Source organism: Trichosurus vulpecula, chromosome 5 (genome assembly GCF_011100635.1).
Source record: "Trichosurus vulpecula isolate mTriVul1 chromosome 5, mTriVul1.pri, whole genome shotgun sequence".
Taxonomy (NCBI): Eukaryota; Metazoa; Chordata; class Mammalia; order Diprotodontia; family Phalangeridae; genus Trichosurus; species Trichosurus vulpecula.
The window spans coordinates 125,977,931-126,003,602 of record NC_050577.1 but is presented as its reverse complement, the minus strand read 5'-3'; the positions used below and the strand labels follow the sequence as shown (position 1 = coordinate 126,003,602).

The 25,672-nt window shown below is 38.5% G+C and overlaps 1 protein-coding gene across 1 annotated transcript in view; it reads right to left on the bottom strand.

The window, feature by feature from the left end:
* Window positions 1-16,742, bottom strand: part of SLC13A1 (solute carrier family 13 member 1) — an 88,356-nt gene extending 71,614 nt beyond the window's left edge. The window contains exon 1 of the mRNA XM_036760943.1: window positions 16,617-16,742. Within this exon, the coding sequence (XP_036616838.1) occupies window positions 16,617-16,715 (99 nt within the window). The 5' untranslated portion in view covers window positions 16,716-16,742. The remainder of the gene's footprint in view (window positions 1-16,616) is intronic.
* Between the last annotated feature and the right edge of the window lie 8,930 nt (window positions 16,743-25,672).

The following is a 25,672-nucleotide window of genomic DNA, read 5'->3' as shown; positions in this document are numbered from 1 at the left end:
AATGGCAAACCGCTCCAGTATCTTTGCCAAGAAGACCCCAAATGGGGTCACAAAGGGTCAGGAATGACCGAAAACGACTGAACGCTATCTCCTACAAACTCCATTTTTCAGCCAAAATAGACAATTTCCGCTGTCTCTTTCCCTTTGAACAGGGTCCTACCACCTCATGCTGCTTCTTGGAACTCCAAACGCCCCTTCAAAACAGCTCAAGTTCAAACTCCTTTAAGATGCCTTTCTGAATTCTGCTAGTTAGGTGGCCTAGAGCACAGGATTTGGAGTCAGGAAGGCCATGAGTTCAAATTCTGCCTCAGATACTTAGTAGTGTTATGACTATGGAGAAGTCATATAACTTCACTTAGCCTCAGTTTTCTCATTTGTAAAATGGGATAATAATACCACCAACTTCACAGGATCAAATTAAATGAACATTAAAGTACTATATAATGGTTATTATTTTTCCATGTCCTGTATTTACTTATCTGTGACTGTTTTACGTCCTCAATAAAATGCAAGCTCCTAGAGAGAAGGGAGCATTTCATTTAGGTTTTTGTATCCCCAGGGCCTAACAAAGGGCCTGACACCCATTAGGCACTTAATAATTGCTTGTTGACCAACTGACTGATTCACCCTGCAGAGAAACCCCCAATTTTATTTTAGATATTTTGTGTTTCTAAATGGAAATAAAGAGCAAATTGGCCATCAAAAATATTTATATCCCCACTTCTTTACCTTTCTATGGCATACTAATGTTAGATTGAGTAATTTCATATTCATTTAAATACAAACTCCACCTGTTTTTTAAAATCCTGTTTTCTTCCAGTAGGTCAGGCCAGAAACAATGCTCTCTGTTTGTCTATTTGTCTCTCCTCTCTCTGTGTGTCTCTGTCACTGTCTCTCTTGCTTTTTCTCTCTCCTCATGTAGCATATAAGTCCTACCCATATGACATCTTCTCTTACCTGGAATTGCCATTTAAATTTCTAGGTGCGCATCTTATTTTTTTTTCATCAGAATTATAAACTCCTGGAGAGGAGAAACCATGACTTATTCTCCTTCTCAGATTTTCCACAGTGTGCCCAGCACCTTTCTATGCAGTTGCTTAATGAATATTTGTTTAATAAATGAACAAACAGCCATTTATTTCACCTCTCTGGGCCATATCTTTCACATCTGCAAAATGAGGGTGTTGAATTAACCTCAAAGACCCTTAAAGCTCTAAATCCCATTATATTATATAAAACATAATAAAACTTGTAACTTCCCCAGGCAAAATCCTGAAGACTTTTTTTTTGTCATTAGATAAAGCAATGGTTCTGGAATCAGGAAGACCTGAGTTAAATCCAGCCTGAGATACTTACTAGGTGTGTATACCTGGGCAAGATATTTAACTTCTGCCTGCCTTAGTTTCTTCAACTTAAAATGAGGGTCATAATAGCACCCGACCTCCTAAAGTTGATGTGAGCATCAAATGAGACGGAATTTGTAAAGCACTCCCTCCCTACCACCACCACCTTCCTCTTCACGCTCACGCTCTCTCTCTCTCTTGCTCTCTCTCTCTCACCTTATACCTTATTTTTAAAAAATTTTATTGACATATTTGGCTTTTACCTTACAAATTTTTACAAAATACCCCCCACTCCTTGAGAGGTCTCTTTTAACAAAGTAAGACAGGTAAGCAAAACAATACAATGACCTCATCTAAAAGTATACATTCTAAATCTTTAGCATCCTCCTTTCTTAAAATAATTAATAGAAATTAGTTTCTCTCCTACTCATCTTCCATCCCAATGGAAAAAAAAGAAAGAAAAGAAAAACAAATTCCTTTGTAATATGCATAGTCAAGTAAAACAAATAACACCATTGTCTGTATACAAAAATGTTCACATCTCATTCTTCACCCTACATCAATCACCTGTCAGGAGATGGATAGCATGTTTTACCATTGTACCTCTGGAATCATGAATGGTCTTTTTAATGTCTTACACTTTAGCTACCATTTGACTTCTTAATGAACTCTACAGTCTAATGGGGGGGGTGGAATTTTTCATTTCTTACATTTTATAGCCTCAAGGCCACACATGGCCATCTAGGTCCTCAAGGGTGTCTCTTTGACTGAAATTTCAAGGACTTTGAGGACTTAGAGGGCTATGTGTGGCCTCGAGGCTGCAGGTTCCCCACCCCTGAATAGCCATTTTCCCCATTTTCTCAGTGTTTTTAATTATTGCCTCATACAAGCTATTATGATTTCAATTCTTGTTATTAGACATTGTTTGCTGTGATTCTTTAAAATGACATTTTTTCTTAAAAAGCTTTCTCTTCACTCTTTCCTTCAGTAGTCTCTCCTTTATGCTTTCTCCCTGATTTCCTTTTACTGAGTCTTCCTCAACCTTGTTTCCTCCCCTCCTAATTAAGCCTCTTGAAACTCTGTAAAAACATTCCATCCCAGAGTTTCTCCCTGCATTTACCATTTCCCTGTCTTGTCTCAGTTTCCTTATCTTTCCACACCTATTCTTGACTTTATTCTTCTCACATTGTTAGCTCAGTGTCTCTAAATTTCCTCTCATTATATGCCTGTGCTTCCATCTATTATGTTCTCTGGTCTCTTTAACCTCAAAAACCCTGCATCAAGAGAATTTATTGTGAGGGGAAAAATTAATCAGCACAAAACAGCTTGCATGTTAACTAGGACTGGCCCCGGACATCAGGCTGTTTTTCCCAGCCCAGCAACACAACTCAGCCTCTATCACTTTATTCCTTCTTGCTGTTAACATGTGCTCCTTTCACATTAATATCACTATTAATTTCTTAATTTCAATTGTCATATCTACAGTACAAACCCCTTATGTTAGTGTCTCTCTGTTGCAGATCTTTCATGATGACCCTCAGAAGGATTACTAGAAACAGCTCAATCTAAGAAAATATACAATTATAATCCTAGATCTACCACATTGATTGACTTCAGGTAAACTTTTATTTTTGAGTGTTTATTTTTGTCATCTGTAAAATGGACTCAGAAATGAGGCAACTGGTAAACTAGTCCAAATCTGGAAAATATTTAGAAGGAAAAAAACCCAACTAAGATATAAAATATTTTTCAATTTCCTTGTAGTTCCACTCTTGATACCCATTTATTTTCTTTCATTAGTAGAAGTACAAAGAAAAGTCAAGTAATAAAAAAATGGAAACAAGAAAAAAGCACAGAATAGTGAGTAAATAAATAAAACAAATACTGAGGAAAGTATTGTTTTATTTTTTTAATGCCAAGGAGAATAATCTTTGGCCTGAAAGGGCAGAACAAAAATGACTAATAGGAAATCTAAAACCAATATAAATAGTGAGATAATAAGAGAACACACACCTAGATACCCTTGATGAGTTTAGGTCATCAAGCCCAGATGAGCCACATCATAAAGGAGCAAAGAAATTGTCAGATGTGCTGAGCACAGGATCTTTGAAAGAGCATAATGAATTGAGGAGGGACTGCAAGACTGGAGAAAAGAAAATTTTGCCTCTTTTTTTAAAAGAGAGAATTAACAGTATGTTTTTATAAGTCTTTCTCACTCCCCATTTCTAGAATGCACGTCCTTTTCTGTCCCTGACTTTCATAATTCTTATCTTCCTTCAAGAAATAACTCAAGTTCCATCTCTTCCTGGAAGCTTTCTCCAGTTTGCTCAAGGTTATTACTCTCCCCCTCAACTTACCTTTAGGGCAGAGATCATTTCATTTTTGGCTTTGTATACTCAACACCCAGCACAGTGCTTGGCATATACTAGGTAATTTAGTTGAGTGTTGACTAAATGAATGAATGACTCTACAAGGCATCTGAAGAAAAAATAAAAACATTCACCTCCTGAGATGGACCTAATGGTTAGGAAACATGTCCTTACATCAAGCCTAAGTCTATGCCTCTAAAATTCCCTTTTTTTAAGTTTTATTGACTTGTTTGGTTTTTACCTTACAAACATTTATAGAATATCCCGTATCCAATGAAAGGTCTCATAACAAAGTAGGAAAGTTAAGCAAAACTAACCCACCCACCACTCTTAGTTGTGCCAAAGTTTGACCATGCCAAACAAATCTAATCCTTCTTTTATGTGAAAGCTTACAACTACTCAAAAATAGGTGTCATGTCCTGTAAGTAAATCTTCTCTTATCCATAATAAACATTCCCAGTTCCTCCAAATGATCCTGATATAGCATCAACTAGAGATCCATTGCTGTCATAGTTGTGCTCCTGTGTGTGATATATTCGGTTTATTTTCTACTCAAAAAATACTTCATCAATGACATTCCTTAAATATAAGTTCCAAGACAAAAAATAATAGACCTGGACACTGACTCTCAGTGGAGTCTAAGAAAATCTTAGTTCTCTTGGCTGCTATATCACACTATTGGCTTGCAAGCCACTGAAACTTCCAGATTTTCTTCAAATAGCTACCCAGCTGTGCCACTCTCATCTTATACTTCTGGAATAAAGTTATTTTAACCCAATGTTTCAACAATCTGGCTAGCAGCTGTTGTGGGGGTGAAAGCCCAACAAAAGCCCAACAACAAGAATGCTGCCAAAGCCCAGGTTCTTTTGATCTGCTTTGGTAAGGAAAGCAACGTTAAGGGGTTAACAAGCTTACTTTAATTCAGCATACAAATACCATTCACTTAGTTCAGGGGAAAAAGCCATTACCCTGAACTTCAGAACAAATACGAACAAATTACAAACATCGACAGACAGACCAAATACTATTCATAGTTACCAACATCTAGGTTCAGCCCGGGAGCTCATAACAAGGGCTGGCCCAGAGTCACGAGCACCACCAAAACTGTGAGCAAGAGCTCCAAAAAATAGAAAGCCAACCCCTGGCTTTATATCTTTTTCAGGGTCAAGGGTGAGTCACACATGGGACTCACCCATGTGACCTAAAATCATCACAAAGAGGAGACTTAAACCCACGTGGTCTAAAAGCCTCTGATGTCCCAAACATGTCACTCAAACTCATGTGTAAACTAGGCCCTCCCCTGAGGCAAGGAGGTCACCAAGGACTTTCAATCTAATCACGGAAACAAAGGCCAAACTCTTCAAGGGCACTTGATTGAACTGAGTGCTAAGGGCCCATTTTGTTTACCAACACACCCAAACATAAAGTTTTTATCTCTGTTCAACTTCATGCTATTAGATTTGACCCAATGTTTAGTCAAAAATTAGTCAATAGCCATTTATTAAGCTTCTAGTATGTTCCAGGAACTGTGCTAAGCATATCAATATCTTTTTTTGGATCCTGACTGGCACCTCACATGTTAGCTCCCTCTCCTAATCTTGTGGCATCTTCATATTTGTTCATATACAAAGATTGCTTATGTATATCACATTATCTATAACTTTATTAAAGTCACTAATAAAACTATCAGCAGAGTCTAGAGACTTCATTTCAAGTTGACATAAAACCATGAATGACTAATTGTGATTCTGGCAATTCGACCAGCGCCTCTTCTACTAGCTGTTCAATAACCTCGAAATCTAACTTGTGACTTTGTCAGGAATCAGAGTTGAGACCATCATCCATAGTTTTCAGAATCCATTTTACTCTTCATGAAGTTATCAGAGAAGATGGCATCCTAGTGGTTATCTTTATGCTCTTTCACTTGCCTCCAAATCTAGCTCTCTTTCCACTAGACCTTACTACCTCCCTTTAGTGACTTTTCCATTACCTCTAGGGCAACATACAAACTCCTTATTCTAAGACTTCATATTCTGACTGCAACTTACCTTTTCAGCTTTATTTTACATTACTCTCCTCCATTCATTCTGCATTCCAGTCAAACTGGACTATTAACTATCCTTTTGATCTGAACCTGTTATCGCCTACCTCTGTGTATTCATAGAGTCTATCCTTCCATGCCTGAGATATGCTCTCTCCTCATCTCCTCATGCCTGTTGAAATCCTCTTCCTTCTGTTGAGTATGCGTATAGGGAGGGGGAGAAAATGGTGTGGGAAGCCTCCTCCAACCTCCTCCAAGGAGCAGATAACAGAGGCTATAGGGCTTTAATATAATATAATAAGCCAACAATCGTTGGCTAGCCACTGGCCAACTACTCCTTTCAGTTCCATTCATCAAATTTCTTCATATTTCATAAAGGGATAACAGGGCATAGCCTATTAGAAATGAACCTCTCCTCCCCCTATCCCTCTACCTTCTACACTTTGATTATGTGTTTTTATACCAATTCCATCATGGAAACTGCCCTGAACTCTCATAGCTGAAATTGATCTCCATTTCTCCATTTTTTTTCCTTGGAATAGTTTGTCTCAATCTCTCTTTTGTTGGTATCACATTTTTCTTTGCATTATATACCTATCTGGCTACATGTTATATATCCCTTGTCCTTGATATTATAAGCTCTTTGAGGACAGAGGCTGTAGACATTTTCATCTCCCCACCCCACCCCGCTTCATTTCCTCAATGCCTGACATGGTGCATTAAACACAAAGGGTACTTAATATGTTGGTTGTTGTTATTGTCTCATGGCACACATTTTAAGATTATTTTTTTAATTAACAAGCATTTATTTACTCTCCTATATATCCTCCCTCACCACACACACTGAAAAAAGAAAGAAAAGAAAACAAGACCCTTTTAGCAAATATCCAGAAGAGAACACAACAAATTCCTTCATTGATGAGAGTACAGAAGTAATGCACTTATTCAGAAGAAACAGATATATACAAGGTCATGAAAACTGGAAGCCATTCCATACAAGCTCACAAAGAGGTAACCTACCATGTTGGGGAGTTAAATCAAGCTCCTCAATTGGTATCCAGGTTGGTTGTCCCATCACTATAGTGGCTACCCTTGGTACCAAATTATTGTGTGCACTATAGGATTTGAAGAAATTGTGAGTACTAAAGAAAAAAAGTTGAAAGTGTTAAATTAATCAATTAAACTCTTTTTGAAAATTTTGCATGAGTGATGAACATCTATTTGTTTTCACTAAGGAGGAGAAGAAAGGGTATAGACTTTGCAGTTGGAGGAATATAGTCCAAACAAGAGAAAGGACTCTCTAAATATTGAAAAAAAATATAAAAATACATGTTCTAAATATAATAGTAGGGAGGCACTGGCATCCACTATGAAATCATTGAATTGCCTTCCCTAAATATTTTAGGAGAAAGATTTATAGCATCCTTATGAGGATGATTTCAGTACAGTATTCCTCAGAGACAGGGAATTGGGCAAAATCAGCGTTGCTCAACTGCGGAGCCATAACAAATTTTTACCAGTAGATAGAGTGTTTCCTTCCAAAAGTCTTTACATTTCAAAATTCATAAACTTGAAAAACTGATTCTCCACAGACAAGGTCAATTATACCCAGACTCAATGTGGACAGACATTAATTCTCAATTCATGTCTTGGGTTAAAGGTAGCTGTGACCACACACTTTGGCAGGAAGGGTCTGCACAAATACTAAACCATAACATGTTTACAACCAGGAGTCAATGAAAGATATTATTTTAGTGGTGTTCCACAGTTATTTTTAATCCAATTAAATATTGATCGAAAACCTGTGGTATACAGAACAATATGCTAGGTGCTAAAGGAAATACAAAGATTAGATAGGATACTATCACTGCATTTGTGGTCCTTTCCTCCTAATAATCAGAAAAGAAATGTATACAAATATATACTATATATACAAATATACTACAAAATCATACAGAAGTGTACCAGAGAGCTATAGAAAGTGCTATGTACAGTCTGATGGGGATTAAAAACTATCATTTGCCTGTAGTAGAGTACTACTAAGGAATAAAGGGGAGGGTATAGATGTATTGATAGGACTGATAACAGTTGAATAAGAAATTAGAGTTGGAAGTCAAATTAACATTAAGGAGAGATTGAAGATAATAGACAAGAAAAAAGTAGATATGGGATAAAGAAAACAAGTGGAAAGGTTGGGCTTGGCAAGAAGGGCCACCTTTTGAGAGACTAGAACAAAGGAGATCACAAGGAATAAGAAGAAGTTTTCTGAGGTATGGATTAAGGGAGAAGAAATAGCTCATGACTGACAAAATCTATTTTATCAGTAAAATAGGAGGTGAGGTCTTCTGCTGAGAGAAAAAGGGGAAGAAGAAGGTAGCAGGGTGGCCCTTAGGACAGTGGAGGGGGTTTGAAATAGTTATGATACAATATCAATATGGGAAAAATAAAAAGTTTGCTGTATAGCAATGACGGCCCAGTTGAAATTAGATAATAAATCTGCAGCAAATAACGAGTTTGATTTTCACCAGGATCGTCCACGAGTTTGAAAAGAAATGGAGAAAGTAGAGAGAAGGGGAACCCAAGGTTGGGATTAGCTTGAAATAACGAGGGACCAGAATATTCAAAGGTAGCTGATGGTGTATGTTTAGAATGGTCAATGCTAGAATCAATATTTTTAAGAGCAAAGTAAGGCCAGGTCATATGGGTGATAATTATTTTGTTCTTAAGTAACATCTATGCAGATTAAGGTACCATTAGCCATCTCCTAAACCATGGCCTGTAAGAGTGGATGGAACCCCACCCCCACCCCAGCAATTCAACCAAGGAGGGGGAAAATATGTTAAAACGAAATGCTTACAATCTTGTACAACAGACAACTGGCTTTTGAACTTTCAAACCCAGTTGTTAGTAATATCATATAGATTTAGCTATAATCTCTTTGATTCATGATGCTTTCCTGTCTCCTTTGAGTCTTACTATGCCTGCTTCTGTCTTTCTTCCTTTGCAGATGGGTGTCTTCTTCAACACTAACCACTTCCTGATGACTGAAAAATCCTCCATCCTGATGTACATGTTTACTTGAGTTGTTTTGAAGTCGCACTTGACTCTTCATGAGGGGTCTTCTTGGCAAAGATACTGGAGTGGTTTTCTGTTTTCTTCTCTAGCTCATTTTATGGATGAGGAACTGAGGCAATCAGGGTTAGGTGACTTGCCCAGGGTCACACAGCTATTAAGTGCCTGAGGCCAGATTTAAACTCAGGAAGAGGTGGTTTCTTGCCTCCTGGTCTGGCCCTCTATCCATTGTACCACTGAGCTTCACCCAAATAAATTGTTGTTGTTGAGTCATTTCAGTCAGGTCCAACTTTTCATGACCCCACATTTGAGGTTTTCTTGGCAAAGATACTAGAGAGGTTTGACAGTTTACCGATGAGGAGCTGAAGCAAACAGGGGTAAGTGACTTGCCCAGTGTCATACAGCTAGTAAGTGTCTGAGCCTGGATTGGAATTCATGAAGAGGAGTCTTCCTGATTCCAAGCCCAGTGCTCTAGTCCACTTCACCACCTAGCTGCCTGTCTATAATGTATCGCCATGCCGGCACTAGACCATGGCATCATCTGCCTGACAAATGTTACAAGTTAGCTGATGTTCCAAGTTTGTCATCCATTTTTCTTCTCTTCACAAAACCCCCAAGAAGCTCAAGGCAGTAGGAATCAGACCAGCAGGTCTACTTTTACAGTATTTGGAAAGAAAGGAGAAAATGGGAGATAAGACCCATGAATTATTTCCTATTTACCCTGTATATAGCTCGCTTCACATAGATTCTCCCTTGTAAGACTGTAAATTCTTTGCGGGGAGGGATTGTCTTTCACTTCTTTTTGTCTCCTCAGCTCTTAGCATTGTACCCAGCACATAGTAGGTGTTTAATAAATTTTTATTGCTTGATTGATACAAATAAGGGACAGTTGAGAGGAAAACAACAGCCCTTTCTTAACTTGCTAATTATTCTAGATGCATGAAAAAGCTAGCCAGCCATCTGACATCCTGGAAGAGTACTGGGGTTGGCATTGAGACACTTCTGTTTTGTGGCTAACTCACTGTGTGACTTCAAGTTACTTAACTTCTCTGACTTTTCTTCCTCACCTGGAAAATTAGGGATTTAGACTAGATAATCTCTAAAGTTTTTCCCAGCACCAACATTCAAGAAAATGTACTTCAGGGCAATCTCAATCTCTCAGTTAAAAATTTTTTTTTATTTTTTTTTTCAGAATTTGATTTCATTCTTTCTCCTGATTAGCAAGTATTTATTTTCTTTCCCTCATACATCCCCCTCCCAATTGAATGAAAAAAGAACACACAAATGGAGATTATTTCCAAATGAAAGATACAGAAGAAAATGAATCTACTTAAAAAAATTTAACCCCACTTTTCAGTTTTACAGTAAGTCCTTTAGGTTGGGGCTATCAATTTCTTTCTGTCTTTTTCTTTTCTATTTCTTTCTTTTCTGCTTGTTGCAGTGAGATTTCAAACAATACATGTAATGCAAAGAGTTGTAATATAGGCGATAGAGAATTGGGCTTGGAGTGGGGAAGACTTGGTGGCAAGTCCCATCTCTGACAGATATTGGCTATGCCCACGTTGGGCAAACCACTTAACCTTTCTATCCCAACCAACTCTCTAAGGCTTTCAATTGCAGACTAGGTGACCATATGCAGCAGTGGTGAGAATTTGACCATTGGATGAAATCATGAATTGGGTTACAAAAAGAGAAACATTCATATTTCCTATAAATTTCTTGATTTTGCTTGAGAAACATAGATACACATGATATTCTCAGCTGAAAGAAATGGTTCTTAGCCTACTATTTATGAACTTAAAAAAAATTTTGACACCTTTTTTTCCATATAATTGATTCCTTTTGTGATCCTAGGTATTTTAAGTATTTAAAAACCTTCTGAGAAGAGGTCCGTAGGTTTCAACAGACTGCCAAAGGGGTCTATCACACACACACACACACACACACACACACACAAAAGATTAAAAACCCCTGGACTTGTAAGAATTAGCAGTAAGGCCTATCTGTCCTGCCTCTGAACTCTTGGAAAGCCTGTTGACATTTTTCAGCTTAGGAGTGGATGAGGATTTCTAACTGCTCTACTATGCCTTTTTAACAGCCTTGAGATTCTGATAGTATCAAAAGAATACATGACATCTATGGGCCCTGGGGGCCAAATGTAAGCAAAACTGTGAAGTAGGTGAGGTTTTTCCTCTTCATGCCCCTCATGGCCATTTCAAGCACTTCATCATCTGGAGCAAGTCCTCCCCAGTTAATGTCTTTTGCTCCCCTAAGAGACTTGTTACTGTTGTGTTTCCCTCCCAGCCCACCATATATCCCCTCCTACACCCATTAAAAACTTATCTATCCCTAATTATATCTTGTCTCTCTGAGATAACAAGAGTGGGCCTTTTCCTTCCAAGAGATTATCATTTGCTAATCTAATACACTAATCTGTACTGACACACCAATGGGAGAGGAACCAAGGAGTGGTCTGGTGGTTTTCTTTCCTTTTAGGTATTGAATGTGCTGAATAATAGTGCTGTATTAGTGTTAATATTAGTGTTAGTGTTAATATTCCAAACTATCTCTAAAGAAGTGACAAATGGCAAGATTTTCTATTCATGCAGGAAGGAAAGGTAATACCATGGTAGCTGTGTAGAGAAGATCATTTGGGCAGGGGGTCTTGCAATACTCAAGTTACATGATATTATCAACCTTCTATTTAATAAGTTCAGGTCCATCTCTACAGGGCATGATCATCTCCCTTAACAACTAGAAGCTTCTTATCTAAGCTACTTGGACCTTCCTAGGCTCCATGGTACTTCCATTAAAACAGGTACAAGATCACTTGAGGACATGATGACAATGAATTTGACCTTACCTACAGCTGAGGCTGTATTAGCTATTTCCATTAAGAGAAGTTGATCATTAACAAGGGAGAGCTTGCATAACTGTTCCAAAGAAGGATGAATCTTGATGAAGATGTCTTTTTTTCTGACCTCTAAATAAGGGCAACATAATTTAGTAGAAAGAGTTTTGGAGTAGAAGCAGAAAACTCAGATTTGAATCCTTGTGCTGCTACTTACTACCTATACAACCTTAGAATGGTCATCTCACCTCTCTGAATTACAGTTTCCTCATCCTTGAAATGGGAACAGCTAGGTGGTGAAGTACATAGAGCTCCAGGGTTAGTGTCAGGAAGACCTGAGTTCAAATGTGACCTCGGACACTTACTAGCTTTGGGACCCTGGGCAAGTCACTTAACCCTGTTTGCCTTAGTTTCTTCATCTATAAAATGAACTGGAGAAGGAAATGGCAAACCACTCCAATATCTTTCCCAAGAAAACACCAAACAGTGTCATGAAGAGTTGGATATGATTGAAACAACTGAACATCTTTAAAATGAGATGGTTGGACTCAAATATTAGTAGGGTCCCTTCCAACTAGAAAACCTGGTAATCCTCTCTGAAAGATAAGAAATCCTTAAATATTAAATAGCTAACCCCCTGTCTCCTTCTTCAGACTATGGGTATAGAATATTATATATACTGGCAGGCATTATTAATGTGTTGGTTGGTTTTGCTGACTTGCTTTTTTATTCCTTCTTTTAAAAAATATTTTTAAACCAAGAATGGTTTATAGGGCAAGGAGAGGAAAAGATGTAGTCATAAATGAAGGTGATATAAAAGTATAAGGTTTCAATAAAAATAGTCTCAACATATCTAAGCAATTCAGAGAATTTTTTCATAGTAGTCCTGACTGTGATGGTTAGTTTGGGGCTATTTCAGGCCGTTTTTACAACAGTACAGCTAGCAGATGAAAAATGGAAAAATCAGCAAATGATTATTTAGTCTACATAAGTTTAGTTTCACGGCTATGATGTGCACTCACTCGCTCTCTCTCTCTCTCTCTCTCTGCCCCTCCCTCTCTCTCCCCCACCTCCCTCTCCTCCTCTCTCTCTTTCTCTCTGTCTCTATCTCTCTTTGCTTCCAGCTTTCTTCCTCCCTTCTCTGCTCCCCCTCTCATAATAAACTAGAAGGAAAGGATGTTTGAATTAATATCTATGAACTTCAACTGGCCCTCAAAAAAACATCCAGTTCCACTTGTACATGATGAGGAATCCCCTCCACAGTGTTACTCACAAGGGGTCATCCAACTTCTGGTGGGAAGCTACATGTGGAAGAAACCCGGTAACTCATCTCACTTTGGGACAGTTCTAATCATTAGTAACTTTTTCCTTTGCTCAAGCCTAGACATGCTTTCCCAACTTCTAGCCAATGATCCTAAAATTGCCCAGGTGGGGTTCAGTTCCCAGTTCTGTATAATTTAGGTCATCAAAAGAGCCTGAGAGTTGCCTAGTGTGAGTCCGTTGAAATCCATATTAACTTGATCTGCGTCTATTTGAATGGCATATTTCCAATGTTACATTCTTTCTTATTTTTTGAGACAAAGGATCTCTTTTTTAAAAAAAAATACACTAAAAAGGCACACTCTTTTCAAAAATGCACTGATTTCTTTGTAAGTCATTGTAAGACAATATTCTTTGAGTTTAATTAGTGGCTGATTGAATGATTAAATATGCATTTAAAAGTAGCCAAAAATGAAATTACTTTATTGTACAAGGAAAAAGCCTTTCATTACCATTAATTGAGTTTTAACAAATGGCTTGATTGGAAGGGAAGGCAAAAGGAAAACATTTCATCAAATGCCACCTGATTTCATGCCTTCACTTTCCACAACGGCCATGTGCATTATAACCAAGGTTCCACAGAAAAGCCAATAGTACTCCACACACCAATTACACATTTTCTAAGAAAATAATTTTGCTTAAAAACAAGTACTTTTATTTACTTGTCCTCTTTTTCAAAGGGTTTGGATCAAATATCTCCCCAAAGTACTTGAGATTAAAATGAGCAATCAATTTTTCAGACATATCAGCAAGTCAAAGGTTATAAGAAGCTGAGTAGGGCCCAAGAGACAGTTTTGCTTTGTCATGACTGGTTTTAGCTCTTGTTTACTTTTTTCAATCCAAAATAGGTGATATTGGAACGGACTTGAAAATAGGGAAATGTGGAGATAGTTCACTTTTTTCTTTAAAACTTTTTTTTTAATTAACAAGCATTTATTTTCTTTCTCCCAACTTACTTAACCCTCTTACTAAAAAAAAACCCTAAAGAATCTCAAAAGAAATATGCAGAAAAAAGTGTGAAGGAGACTAAGCAGTTCTAGATTTCATACTATAGATTTCATACTACAGTATAGATTTTACACTATCCTATAAAACAGTAATCCTCAAGATGATTTGGTACTGGTTAAAAGATAGCAAGGTTGATCAGTACCTAAAATTCAATAAACACAAAGACCCCAGTTACTGGGTTAAGGATTCACCATTTGACAAAACTTCTGGGAAAAGTCAAAATCAGGCTGGTAGAAATTGGTTTAGACTGACACCTCATACCATATATCCACATATGCTCTAAATGGATAACTTGGACATTAAAAGATGGCATTAGAAAAATAAGGAAGAAATTACCTCTCAGATCTATGATGAAGGGATGAGCTCATGACCAAACAAGGGAAACAGAAGCTCACAAAAGACAAAATGGACAATTTTATTTACATAAAATTTTAAAAGGTTTTTTTTTTTTACAAATAGAAGCAATGCAGCCAAGATTAAAAAAGAAACAGTTAACTGAAGAAAAAAAAATCTTTGTAGTGTTTCTCTGATAAAAGTCTCAGTTCCAAAATATATAAAGTTGTTCAAGTTTATAAGAATAAGGGTAATTCCCCAGTCGATAAAAGGTTAACAGGAATTTCTCAGGTTAGAATTCTCTTTTGATGAAAAAATTTCAGACATAAAACACTGTATCTTACTTACTTCAAAAATAAATAAAAAATAAAGTCCATGATTCTTTCAGTGCTGATTTTGACTATAATCCCTCTACACTTTAGTGGATATTTTTATAAGTTGCTAAAACCAAAAGAAATTCATTACAAGGTGGTCAATCCCTTGGTAAGTAACCTTTCCAAGTAGCATCAGGTAGGTTCTCAAAGTTTTCTCTGATCTTCAAATCTTTTCCAGCTTGAGAAGATGGACCATCTGGCTGAGTTCAGGGATGCTTATCTCCCTGAAGCTTAGCCAATTAGTACTAAATTATTTTGACCACTGCAACGCATGCCCCCACCCACTGAAATGCAGAGAAGGTGTGACAGGCTCACACACTCACAGGACTGCTCATCTAGTCCAATCCTCTCACGTTACAAGTAAGCAACTACACCCACACACACACACACACACACACACACACATACAAACCTAATCCCTCACATTACAAGTAAGCAGTTACAAACACACACACACACACACACACACATTAAAGTGACTTAACTAACATCACATAAATATTAAGTAACAGAGTCAGGATTTGAACTCATGTCATATGACTCCAGGAGGCAGCCAAGTGGTTCAATGGATAGAGCACTGGGCCTGAAGTCGGGAAGAACTGAATTCAAATCCAGTCTAGCTGTGTGACCCCGGGCGAGTCACTTAACCTCTGATTGCCTGACAAAATGGATCCAGTGGAGAAGGAAATAGCAAACCACTCCAAAATCTTTGCCAAGAAAACCCCAAATGTGGTCACAAATTGTCGGACATGACTGAAATGACTGAACAACAACCTATAACTCCAAAACTCATGCCTTTTCCACTAGGCCACACTAAGAAATGCCCGCACTAATGAGACCATAGACTTTATCTACAATACGAAAGAGAGAGCGATTTACGTTTCTTTAGTGTTTCCTCATTGAAAGAGAATTCTACTTCCAAAACTTCATTTTTGTTTTTCCATGGATTTCGAAGTCTCCTACCTTCCTTTGAGAAAGAAAACAAGAACTAAGTTGGGTCAGGGCAAACCAAACCAAGATGGCCCCAGGCCTGTTGCTTTTCATGTATCTCTGGGTCAGTTTGACTATTCTTTTTATCCTCAAATAATCACATTTAAAAAGAAAACAATGCTTAAGCAGAATGTCCTATGAATTAGAGTGAGAGCTAGGATATGGTATTGTGGTTAATTTACTTTTAAATAAGGAATAATACTACATTTTCCAAAGCCATTTCACTCCCAGTGTCTCATCTAGTCCTCCCAACTGGATGATATAAGTAGCATACTTGCTGTGCCCATTTGCCACGTGAAGAACAGAGAAGTAGCAATTCACATTTAAGCTTTATAAACATTTTCCTCACAACAACCTTGTGAAATAGTATAGTTGTTAATACCCCTATTTTATGTGCCACTATATCCATTTTACAGATTAAGAAAAAGAGGCTCAGATAACTTGAGTAACTTGGCCATGGTCATAGAGTAACTAAGGATCAAAGCTGGGACTAGAATTTATATATCAACTCCAAAGCAGGCCATTTTCCTTGAAGAATAGGAAATAAATCTGACTAAAAGATATTTCCTGGAAGCCACCTTCTCAATTCATCTCTCCTTTTAGCTTACTGTCTCACTTTTTTCCCCATGTTCTCACAAAATTTAAATGAAGAAAAAATTCTGGTTAATTGAAGCTTTAGTTGAGTTGCTATGAATCAAAATTGTCTTCTCACAGAGTTAATATTGATCACTAAGAAGCAAAAAAAACAAAACAAAAAAAATGGATAAAGCCCAATGATCCAAGTAAATCTTGACTTCAAACACCAGCAATTTCAACACGTTTAAATCTGAGCCAGGTAGATCATGCAATGAAAACACAGGGTAACTGAAACTAGTCAAGAAATTAATCAGAACTACTTTCTCATCATTCACTTACTTTAGTTTGGATTGTTAAAGGCAATGGCAATAAAAGCAGTAGGGTGAGGATGATGAGGATCAGCCTGCGGTAAACCAAGATGGTGTTGAGAAGCTTCATTGCTGGAAGCAGAGACCTGCAATTTCTCATATGAACTGTCTAAAAAAAATGACAGCGGCCATTAAATAACCAACCTGGATTAATATTTCTCTAGTCTATCATCTTGAGTCATTGCAACACCACGGCCAACATTAGTTAACATTAAATCTGATATTTTTATTGCTTTAGTGCCTCTAGTAACATGCAAAGAAAAACAAACAGCGCCTTGGTGAGATTGAAGAATGGCCAGAACTAATAGTGACTATTAAAGGACTTTAGAGAATGTTAATGTTTCCTCCCTGCTCCTTTCCCTTCCCCCAACACCAGTATAAAAATATTTTGACACTAAGTAGAAAGCAGCTTTTTTACTAACATGAAAAACTAATTCTACTAAGGTGTTAATGAGGGGTCAATATGTTACCTTTTCCTCTGGGCAGCAAATTTAAATTTTAAAAAGAATTTTCTATAAACTCTTAAACATTCTATAACCTACCTTCATTTAGCTAGTATTTATTACAAACATTTATTAATTTTCAACTCCACAAGGAGCAATGAAAGACATAGATTTAAGGCTGGAAAATTTTAGAGATATTTGGGACAGGTAGGTTTGGTTTTGTATATGAAGAGGTATTTTTCTAGGGGGGGCGCAATTAGTCTCATTAAAATAATTCTTTTAGGCAGACAGTTTTGCCTATGTGTAAGCTTAGCTTTATGCATTGATTTCAGGGTTCTTCCATTTAGGACAACTAACCTGACAAGTGAGCAGTATTATTATCCCCATTTTCCATGTGAGGAAACTGAGGCAAAGTGATTTTCCAGGTTCACACAGCCAGTAAGCCTCTCAGGCCATGTTTAAAATCAGATCTCCCTCAATCCAAGTCCAACACTCTTATCCACTGAGCCACCTAACTCATAGTTCATGAGCCCCAACTAATGTATTTACCTTTACTAGTCAGCAAAGAGGACACGATTAGCTCAAGTGAAGGCATTTGATGAAATAGCATAATGACAAAACTAGCAATAAAATATTTTCCTCAGAAACCCGGAACATACATTCCCACACATGTAACCACCATTCACCCAAAGAGAAAACACGCATGAACACATGATAAATTAATAAAAGGTAGCATTTATATAGTGCCTACTGTGTACCAGGCACAGCGCTAAGCATTTTACAAACACTATCTCATTTGAGCGTCACCACAACCCCCGGGAGGTAGATGCTGTTGTCATCCCCACTTTACAGATAAGAAAACTGAGGCACTCAGAGGTTAAGTGACTTGACCAAGGTCATATAGCCAGCAATTATCTGAGGCTAGATTTGAACTCAAGGCTTTCTGATTCTAGCCACTCTATCCACTGCACCACCTAGCTGCCTCTACACATATGCCCAGACTACATATATGGAAGGGCAACCAATTCCATTAACACTGCAGGGCTGCCAAAGTCATTGTGCTGTTTTCACTGGTCTCTGCTGTACCTATGGCTTCTGCTAGACCATGCTCTGACAGCTGTATAACTTCTGCTAGAAACAATTAGACTTACCTCCCCTAGGCTATATGGTATAAATGGTGTAATTTACGGTAATTTAAATGGTATAATTTTCCCCATGTCTCACTTCTTGCTTCAGCTAGAGTCCTTGGCTCTAGAGAGGTTTCTTCCTTCTTAAGGAGAGTGGACTCTGCCATGCCCTTTTAGCTTAAAGTCTTGAGATTTTCCACAGTTCGATAGTAGCCCTAGGCAGCAGAATTAATAGAACTATGGAACTACAGCAGCTAAGGTGGTGCAGTGGATAGAGTGCTATGCCTGTCTGGCTTCAGATGTTTTCTAGCTTTGTGACCCTGGGCAAGTCATTTCACCCCAGTTTGCCTCAGTTTCTTCAACTGTAAAATAGGGATGATAATAAGAGCACCTAGTTCTCAAGGTTGTCGTAAAGATCAAATGAGAAACTCTCTTTAAATAAGGACTTGTAGAAGTCTTCCTTAGGAAGAAGAAAATAAGCTTTCAGGTCCCCCCACTCCACCCTCCACCTCCCCTGCCAGGAAGTATTCTTATCAGAGTCTTGGCTAGAAGGCATTTCATCTTCCGCAGAATGTTCTTTATCCTAAGTGCCTGCCCTTTGATCCACGGGCCAAGCTCTTTAGAGCAATGAGTAGAGTCCTGTCTAAATATAGTACCTTCAGGCTGGTGGCACTGAATGGGCATTGCCTCAGTCAAACTGAGACCTGGGAGAGACCTCAGCTTAAAAGGGCCGAGGTCCCCCACTACATCAGGGGCCATCTCCAGTCATCCTGATGAATATCTGGCCACTGGACCCAGATGGCTCTGGAGGAGAAAGTGAGGCCGGTGACCTTGCCCAGCCCTCCCTCCCTCAAATCCAATTCACTTGCAAGTCATGACATCATCTTCCTGATATCGTGGTCCTCTTCAAGAATGAAGGACAAACAGCAACAATCTTTGCAATCACATTCCTGGTCTTTTTTAAGGGCTTGAGTTTCTCCAAGCAGATCTAACTCTACCTCAGGGAGGCCATTGCCTCTGTCTCCCTGTCTCGGATGGCCAGGCTATGCCTTATCTGCTTTAGTTCTAAAGGCCAGCCTCCTAACCACTTCCAGGGCTTTCAGGAGCCTCCCTCCACACCCACCCTCAGCTTCTAGGTTCTCAAAGGTCTTCCAAGTTGTTGAGTAGGCAGAAAGAAAAGCACAGAAACAATACAGTCTCTAGGGGATTAAGCCCATCACACTCCTGTCTTTGTTATGTATTTGTGGCCACAGAAGCCAAAAGTCTTTTCAGGCTTTAAGTTCCCAGGTGAAACCATTGAGAATTTTTGTGGGGGTGTTGTTGTGAAGCTGGAATGGAGAGGGAATATTTTGTATTGCTTATGGAGAGATCCATCACATTTACCTGGTACTTTATTCTTGGCTTCCTGACTTTACTCTGTGGCACTGAGTTAGGCTTAGCACTCTCAGCATGAATCAATCTCTCCTCCCGTCTTCTTCCCCCACAACCTTGTTTTGGCCTAGCCCCCCCATCAGAGTCTAATGTCTAATTGTAAGTGAACATGAACTGACTTTCTGAATTTTGAGAAGGTAAATGGGTGATATTTCAAGCATTGGTAAGCCTTACATAAGAAAGCATTTTCTCTAAAAATTGAAAATTACAGTGAGCAGTCAGGGAAGCAGTACCACATAATAGAAAGAAAGAGCACTGGATCAGGAGTTGGAGGGTTTGGGTTCAAATCCTACCTCTTAGGCCTGCAGTCAAGAAAGGAGGGGAACTAGAAAGATTACATGAATTTCTAGATCAGAGGTGTCCAAAATGCCGCCTGCAGTGCAATTTTATGTGGCTCACCTGTGGGTTTTAATTTTCACGAGCAAAAATATAAAATAATAATTTGCATGGAATGCGTATCAGATTTTTTAATTCCATCACTAATAAATAATCTCGTTGATGTTAATTTTCTTTGGTGTTTTTAAGCAGTATTACGGACGGAACATATCGCACGGAATTTTCAATCCATCTGTGGGATGCATTCTGTCTGTATGATGCAGACTAGTCAGTATGCACCTACCTTTGTACTGTTGTGTTGTCACTTTGTTGTTTTGTGTTTACTTTCGCGCTCTGTGCCTTCACCTGTCAAACTGATGATGTGCATTCCCCCACTTTCTGTTAGTGTACTGTATTTTTTATTCTGGGTGCAGCCCTCGAATAATTATTTTATTTTAATGCAGCCCTAAGATAACCTAAGGTTGGACAGCCCTGTTCTAGATCATGAGGGGTAAGGGAGAGATTCTGATAACTGCATTTCTATCAGGGCAACTTCAAATGGCCACACCTCCCACCTAGCTCATATAGAAGCTACCCTATATGACCTTTAGGTCCCCACCACATAATTTTCTTTCCAGGGATGTGTTGGCCATACTAATATGATTGACATTTTGAACCCGAGTGTAGAACTTTTCCCTTTTTTTAGTTGTTCCTCTGTGATAATAGCATAACATTTTGAGGTTTTAGTGTCGTTGATTCATTTCAGTCATCTCTGACTTTCAGCGACCCTATTTGGGGTTTTCTTAGCAGAGATACTGGAGTGGTTTGCCATTTCCTTCTCCAGCTCATTTTACAGATGAGGAAACTGACATAAACTGGGTTAAGTGATTTGTCCAGGGTCACATAGCCTGTCGGAGATCAGATTTGAACTCAAGTCCTCTCAACTCCAGGCCCTGCACTCTATCCACTGTGTCACCTAGTGACCCATATAGGTCAATACACTTTGTACCCATATGTTATATCTCCATATCTCTGTATGGTTTCCAAAGCTATTTTCTCACAACAGTACGGCAAAGTAGGTATAGCAAACATTATTTTTTTTACTTAGCTGCTCTGGGCCTTAGTCTTCCTATCTGGAAAATGAAAGGGTTGGACAAGATGGCCTTGAAAGTTGCTTCTAGTTCAGAGTGATCTTATAATGCCTCTCCTCTCTCGAAATGAAGTCATTTGTACACATAGAATAAATACATGTTTTCATTGGTATAAGACTCTATCAATAAGAAAACTCCCTTTACCACCAATGCCAGTCAGATTCTGCTCTGCAACTTATACAGTCTTAGAAAGTTGCCTGGGGCACTGAAACATTAAGTAACTAATAATAATAATGATATGCAGCTACATGGCGAAGTGGTCAGAGTGTTGGGCCTGGAGTCAGGCAAACTTATCTTTCTGAGTTCAAACCTGAACTCAGACATTTCCTAGCTGTGTGACCCTGGGCAAGTCACTTAAGCCTATTTGCCTCATCAATAAAATGAGAAGGAAATGGCAAACCATTCCAGTATCTTTGCCAAGAAAATCCCAAATGGGGTCACCAATGAGGAAACTTGAGACGGAGAGATATTAACTGACTTGCCCAGGGTCATACCACTAGTAAAAATCTCAGGCTAGATTTGAACTCAGCTCTTCCTGACTCCAGGTTCAGCAGCACTCCAGCTGCTTCTAAATCTTAACTAGCTTTAAGCTAACAGAGCCAGTACTAGTCAGTGGTGTGTCTTAAGTGGCTAATTAAGCGGTTTTTCTGACTCTGATTTCTGCTTTCTCTCCATGACAGCATCCTGCTTTTCTATCCAGCAAACCAGGATTAGGCCTTGGGAGAGACTGGGAGCCCTGCCTCACACAAATCCGATTCGCTCACAAGTCAAAATATCATATTCATGATGTCACTGGTCCTTTTCGAGAACGAAGGATGAACAACAACAATTATGGAAAGCAAAATTGAGACCGTGGTTAAATGATTTACCCGAGTTCTCACCACAGTGCCAGAATTCAGACTGGAGTTTAAGTGTGAGGCTATCCACTATAATGCGCCAAACAGGTAAACATCAGCTATCATCCTTCTATCTCCTGCAAAGAACATTCTGATTTCCACCTTGGTGTTTTTGTTCTTCCTGGTCTTCTATGGGCCACGTCCTCCCTATCTATCCAAATTATGCTTTTTTTTCTTTTAAGACTTGTTTCAGATTCTCTTCATAAAGCCTTGCTGCTACTTCGCACCCACTTTGGTTCTGCTTGAGTTCATGTACTACGTGCTGTCTTTACAATATGTTTTGGCCTGTATTGGCATTCTATCTTGTTTCATTTTCTGTTTCATGTGTGTAAGCATTAGGTCCTCAATTCCTTTTGTAGCTTTTCTATTCTTCAGTCTTCAACATAAGGCAAATAGCAGGCACCAAATGAAATGCTGATTGAATAAAGGTTCTCTATATACTTGTCCTGTGACCATAAAAAGTTTGGGCCACTTAGCTCAGTGGGTTAATGTAAGGTAATATGCAGTACCCATCCAGATTTCCACAAAGAAAAATGTTGTTCTATAGTTAAAGATGTCATATTGAGCCTCAGCCGGCTTTCTTTTAAATGAACACCATTGATCCTCCATGTTTTCCTTCCTCTCTGGGCTCCATTGCTGACTCTCTGGACATCACCATCCCCTATAACATGGCATCCTTTTCACCTAGGAAATTAATTGGCCATTGGGACCTTCTCACCCTGGAATATCCCTAGGCCCTTACAGTCCCTCCCTCTTTCTTATTGGTCAGTTTTCCCTGTGGCCATTATTTTAAGTGTCCAGGCCAGCCACCTTCATGCCTTCATCCTGCTCCAGGTTCCATTCTTTCTTTATTCTCAGAACGTGTTTCTCCCCCATGTATACCTCCCCCCATATTGGTACCTTCTCTGCACCTACACTCCCACCCCACCACAGCTCTTTTTTATGTGTCACTTTCTCCTATTAGAACGCAATTCCTTGAAGACTGGAACTGGCTGTATTTATTTCCAGTGCTAATAAATACTTCTTGACTTGATCTTCAGGGTAATGAGAATTCCAAATCAGCTTCTTGTAACAACAATTCTGCTTGCAGCTTCTGTGGAGGTGTGAGGCCAACAACACCAACACAGGAGGGCTGCTAGCACAAGTTCTTTGATCTGCTTTTCTAAGGAAAGCAACTTTAATGGGTTTCCAATCTCACATTAATTAAACATACATATATCATTCAATTAGTTCAGGGGAAAAAGTCAGCACCTGAACTTTACAGAAAATGCAAACAGAAATTACAAGGAGAAATTATATAAACGGAGCAAACAACACAAATCAGCAGACAGGGCTTCTAACTGTCTCTCCATAGCAATACATACATAGTTAGCAGAGAGGGAAGCACCAACATCTGGGTTTTCAAAGTCGAGGAGCTCCTTAATGGCTAGCCAGAGTCTCGTCTGTCCAAATCACATGAACACTCTTCCAGTGAGTGAGCCCCCAAAGCAAAATGCTAACTTCATAGTGCATGTATACACTTCTTCAGGGTCAGTCCACAGAGGGTATCACAACCATGTGACTCAAACTCATGTGACTTAGGCTTTCTTGTGACTTAAGCAGGTCATCAAAGACTCTTGATTCAGTCAAAGACTCTTGATTCAAACAAATGCAAGACTCAGTCAAAGGCCTTGATTGCCTTAATGCTGAGAAGCCCTCCAAAAGTAAAAACAGCAAAAAATCCCACTTTGCTTGCCATTACACCTCTACTGCTCAAACCTCAATTAACTTTGTAATTTTGCTCTGAAATCATATGAGGAAATATCCGTTAAGTTACTTTAATTCTGTGGAAATAGAAGTATGTATGCAGGCTAGCAGGGTGTTGGCTAATTGCTGAATTCCCCATAATCGGAGTGATAAACAAGTCTGAGAAATGGGATTAAGAAAGTGACCATAGAATGTTCTGTACATTTCTCAAGGCTGAGATTTCCTGTCCTTGAAGCAATTATCTACATTCCTGTAAGTTTCTGATAAGGCAGGTAGGTGGCACAGTGCATAGAAGGTCAGGCACAGAGTCAGGAAGACCTGAGTTCAAATGTGGCCTCAGATACTTATTAGCTGTGTGACCACAAGCAAGTCACTTAACCCTGTTTGCCTCAGTTTCCTCATCTGTAAAATGAGCTGGAGAAGGAAATGTCAAACCATGCCAGCATCTTTGCCAAGAAAACCCCAAATGGGGTTATGAAGAGCCATATGCAACTGAAAAACAACAATTTCTTAATAATTGTCCATTAGTCATTGGCTTACTATAGATCACATAGGGATGCCCCTAAGGCAAAACTTACAAATCAATCTACTTCCCTATTCCTGTCACACTTCCTTATTCTTATAAATTCTATTAATATGCTTTAATATTGTGAATATGTATTAATCTCATGAATATAGATTTTAATTAGTTCCTCTTTTTAGACTATAAGAATGCTTTATATTCTGCCATGAATATCCTTGGCTACTGAGGAAACTTGGATCCAGTTTATCGACAATTGATAGTTTGGCTAATAAATTGATAGTGTTTGGAACTTTGTGCCTCAGTTCACCTTTATTTCTCACAGAACACTAACCAGGTATAGATGACAATTCAATACCATCTAACCTCACAACTGGGGAAATGGCTCAGAGTACAGGTCCTACTAAAAGTGGGTCAGCAGTATTATTTATATTATATATGAAATATTATATCATGTATTGTATATGAAACATAACTCACAAACTCCCATTTTCATCTCTTTAGATTCTTTGAGTTCGAATTATATACTAAGTTGGCTGAATAGCTAGTAAAGAATAACATGAATTGAAAAGATCAGAGTAGATAGAAAACAAGATGGCAAAATGGATTGAGAGCTAGTCTTAGAGTCAGAAAGACCAACTTTAAGCCCCATCTCTTATATATACTGGCTGTGTGACCCTGAACAAGTTACAACTTCTTAGTAGGCAACTCTCTATGAATATGAATTACAGTAGGTGGCCCAGTCTACATTAATAAAGAGAATTCCCTATAATAAGGAAATCACAGGTAAGTGCAGTCTCCCCAAAAAAGAAAAAGATTTCTTTTTCAAAATAGAAAAGATTTTTCTCCTGACAGTCCTATGGCAAAAGTCACTTAAGGCAGTTCCCAGAAATAAATTTCATATTCTAATAACTTTCATGAATCTCACATCTTTTAATCTATAAAAAGGAAACAAGTTTCACATGTGGGTGAGTTCAATAACTGATTTTTTACATTAAGGGTGACAGCTTACATTGGTTTCCTTTCCTTGCACTGTGACATCCGATCTCAGCTTTGGATTGATTACATAATTGATCAAAAGATCTCATATTTAACCTTTATGGCTCTACATCTTTAGCCTCTAGAGGGGCCCCTGAACTTGTCCTCTAAACCTGCAAAATGAAAAATGCCATGAAATCAATAGCAAGGATTTATTAAGTATCTACTACGTACCAGGCATTGTGCTAAGTTCTCTGGGTACAAAGGAAGAAAAAAGACAATCCTTGCCCTAAGAGCTTGCTGACTAATGGGAAAATGCTAAGTGGAAATTCCCTGGGCAGAATGGAAATATCTTTCGAGATATCATTAGCATCAGTACTGTATGTTGCTATAAAGATTGCAAAGGCCTTTTCATCTGTA